The sequence below is a fragment of the Sinocyclocheilus anshuiensis genome, unplaced genomic scaffold (genome assembly GCF_001515605.1).
Source record: "Sinocyclocheilus anshuiensis isolate Anshui unplaced genomic scaffold, SAMN03320099.WGS_v1.1 scaffold1836, whole genome shotgun sequence".
Lineage (NCBI taxonomy): Eukaryota > Metazoa > Chordata > Actinopteri > Cypriniformes > Cyprinidae > Sinocyclocheilus > Sinocyclocheilus anshuiensis.
Genome location: NW_015555949.1, coordinates 116,167 through 119,787, shown reverse-complemented (window position 1 = coordinate 119,787; position 3,621 = coordinate 116,167). Strand labels below are relative to the sequence as shown.

Here is a 3,621-nt window from a genome sequence, read left to right as displayed (position 1 = left end):
AGGGATAAGCAGCAAAAAAAAAAAAAAAAAAACGGCAAGGTAAACAATGCAAATGTTGCGATCAATATATAAGACCACAGGGCCCTGCGATCTTTCATTAAATAAATATATATTAATTTATTAATTTACTGAAATATGTCAGTAAATATATAAATAAATACATTAATTCTATGAATAAGTAAACCAATAAATAAACCATGTAATGTGTCAATAAATAAATAAACCATAAAATATGCTTATAAAATGAATAAATATATATTTCAATAAACAAATAATCATGTCAAAAGATACATAAATATATGACAATGTAAATAATTTTAAAGTTATATATATATATATATAATTCATGAAATGTGTCAGTAAATAAATCAATATATTAATTTATTTAATGAATATGCATATAAAATAAATACACAACATGTAATTTTTATTACATCATTACATTATAATAATTATTTTTTATTGAAACCTAGAATGGCAAGTATATTGGTGCTTTTAATGAAAGATGTATTTATTTGTTTATATGGCACTCATGTTCTTCTATATTTAAAATAATAATAATAATAAATTAAGAAATAATTCTCTTTAACTTTAATGAATATGAGGGAAAACAAAGTGCTGGTATTTGTATTATAGTATTCAGACTGTTTTTAGCATTTGAGCACTTAACTGATCAGCCTCCGAATGTTATGGTAAATTGGACATGGCGCACAGTCAAAACAGGGATTCAAAAACTGATCTAATCAGAAAAACAGTCATGAACAATTGTTTGGCCAAAATCATGCGAAACGGTGGGCGTATTCCATCTGCTTTGAGTGCATGTGCACACGTGTGTGTGAATGTATGTGTGTGTAATTAGATTTTTTTCTATGGTGTTTTACCAAGGAAATCCCTCAGAGGGAAAAAGCAAATGTGGGGGAAACTACCCAAACATATTAGAAATATATATCATACAGCGCCCTCTGGTGGTAACAAACGGCTTAAATAGACGCATCAGTTTCTCTTTTGTTTTTGTGGTCATTATGACAGCAGTCTTGGACTTTAAACGGACCCCTTCTCCCCACTGTTCACCCATTAGAACCAGCTTCCATCAATGCAACTCACCATATTCTCCAAACATCAGCAGTGTTAGCTGTTTGTGTTCCACTATCTTGGAAACAACCTTCACCCCCACCCAGATCACCAGCATTCCCAATGTGGCATCCAACAGGAAGTTCAACAGATATCTGTAAAAACAGAAAAGGGCCATTTGATTGGTTTAATGCCAGGTTAAAGCAATAAACTTGACAAATAATTAGGCTACTAATTGACTAACAGAGAACAGGGATCTTCATTGGTGAGTGTGGACAAGAAAATATTGGCAAAATGCATGAAAAGAGCTCCAATGGCCTGCTTTGACGTATCAAAGAACCTGGAGGGGAAAAAAGAATGAGAGTTTGCTCTCTTTTGTTCTATTATTTTACCATAATTCTTGACTAATGTTTAATATTATTACCAGATCCTCCACGATCTTCTTATTCCGACAGGTTCACGAAACCGCTTTACTGTAAAGACAAAGATGTAGAGAAATAATCTTATTGGTAAGATTTTTTGTTTTGTTTTTGGAAAAAGTTTCTTATGCTAACCAAGGCTGCATTTATTTGATCAAAAACACAACAGTAATAGTAATATTGTGAAATACTATTACAATTTAAAATAACAGTTCTAGGTTTGAATAGGGTGACCATACGTCCTCTTTTCCCCGGACATGTCCTCTTTTTGGACCTGGAAAAATGCGTCCGGCCAGGATTTCTTAATCGCCCAAAATGTCCGGGATTCGGCTGTTTTCTTAGTCCCGCGATTTTCGCGTCCACTCCTTTAAACATTCTAATATTGTATAATTTTAGCGTGTCAGAGACCCGCTCTCAATATGTGGAGTATTTAAATCTCTTTTGAATGAGCGTTTGCGCTGTTCACTTTCGATTTCGCGATCACGCGCACTCTGTGTAAAGGAAGCACATCTTACAAGATCAGATATTTGTCAATGAGCTCAGGATCTGTTGAGCAGCAAATACTCCAGCATGGTCTTGTCAGTCATCTCTCCTTATTCTTGACCTGTGATCAGTCAGATCTGACTCCGGAAGCTCTTGTTGGATGTAGGGTTGCCAGGTCCGCGTTTTTTCCACAGAATTGGGCTACTTTTAAACTGTTGCCATGGGTTGATTTTCCCAAGTGGGTTAAAGATTTGAAGCGATCACACGCACTCTGTGTAAAGGGAGCACATCTTACAAGATCAGATTTTTGTCAATGAGCTCAGGATCTGTTGAGCAGCAAATACTCCAGCATGGTCTTGTCAGTCATCTCTCCTTATTCTTGACCTGTGATCAGTCAGATCTGACTCCGGAAGCTCTTGTTGGATGTAGGGTTGCCAGGTCCGCGTTTTTTCCACAGAATTGGGCTACTTTTAAACTGTTGCCATGGGTTGATTTTCCCAAGTGGGTTAAAGATTTGAAATATTACATGAATTACATATAAATTAAATGCTTGTATTGAAACATTTAAAACACATCTCTTTCATCTTCATTTGACCCTCTAACTCTAGCACTCTCTATTCTAATTCTATTTTAACTATTTGTTTTATTTAAAATGAAAAAAAGAGTATTTAACACTAGCATTCTCTATTCTTTGTCTATTTTTTCTACTTATTTTCTTTTTATTTATTATAAATAATGACCTTCTAACACTAGCATTATCTATTCTTTTTCTGTTCTATTGACTTGTTTTATTTTTATTTAAAAAATGACCCTCTAACACTAGCATTCTTCTTCTATTCTATCTACTTGTTTTCTTTTTTATTTATTATAAAAACAAAACAAGCAAACAAACAAAAAAGACTTTGCTACATATACTGTGCTAGGCAAACCCCGCGCCCCGCCCCCGAACCCCAACCCCACTGTCCTCTTTTTGGAAAACTAAAATATGGTCACCCTAGGTTTGAATATATTTTGAACTGTAATTTATTGCTGTGATCAAAGCTGAATTTTCAGCATCATTACTCCAGTCTTCAGTGTCACATGATCCTTCAGAAATTATTCTAATACGCTGATTTGCTGCTCAACAAACATTTCTGAATATTATCAATGTTGAAAACAGTTTTTGCTGCTTAACATTTTTATGGAAACAATGCTACCTTCAAACATTTGTGGTAAGTTCAAAAAAGAGAGAAATACAAGAATACTTGTATTAATCAATGGTACATTAAATTGATCAAAAGTAATAGTGAAGACATTTATAATGTTGGAAAAGATTTCTATTTACTAAGGACTGTGAAAGTGGGAACCACCAGTGGAAGGCATGCTGTCCTAATACTAACCAATCAGAGCTCAGGTACCACCCAAAATGCTGCAATAACCATTCAGAGATATTATATATAATGATGATTGCAGTGAATTTAAAAATATGATCGATCGTCGCTGTCAAGTCTGAGTACTCTAGTACTCACATCCTTATTAAACACACAAACACATTTAGTAAAGTATGATGTACACCGCATTGATGTGTACTGTAAATTAGGGCTGCACGATTAATCGAATGCGATTGTTATGCGCATTTTGATAGTAATGCCGGTTCTGTAATCAGCAG

General features: G+C 34.2%; 1 protein-coding gene across 1 annotated transcript in view; it reads right to left on the bottom strand.

The window, feature by feature from the left end:
• The window catches only part of LOC107675974 (store-operated calcium entry regulator STIMATE-like), an 18,593-nt gene that overhangs the window by 7,191 nt on the left and 7,781 nt on the right, over positions 1 to 3,621 (bottom strand). Inside the window, exons 2-4 of the mRNA XM_016470479.1 lie at positions 1,496 to 1,544; positions 1,316 to 1,411; positions 1,105 to 1,226 (exon numbers count right to left, since the gene is read on the bottom strand). Coding sequence (XP_016325965.1) covers positions 1,105 to 1,226; positions 1,316 to 1,411; positions 1,496 to 1,544 — 267 coding nt within the window. The remainder of the gene's footprint in view (positions 1 to 1,104; positions 1,227 to 1,315; positions 1,412 to 1,495; positions 1,545 to 3,621) is intronic.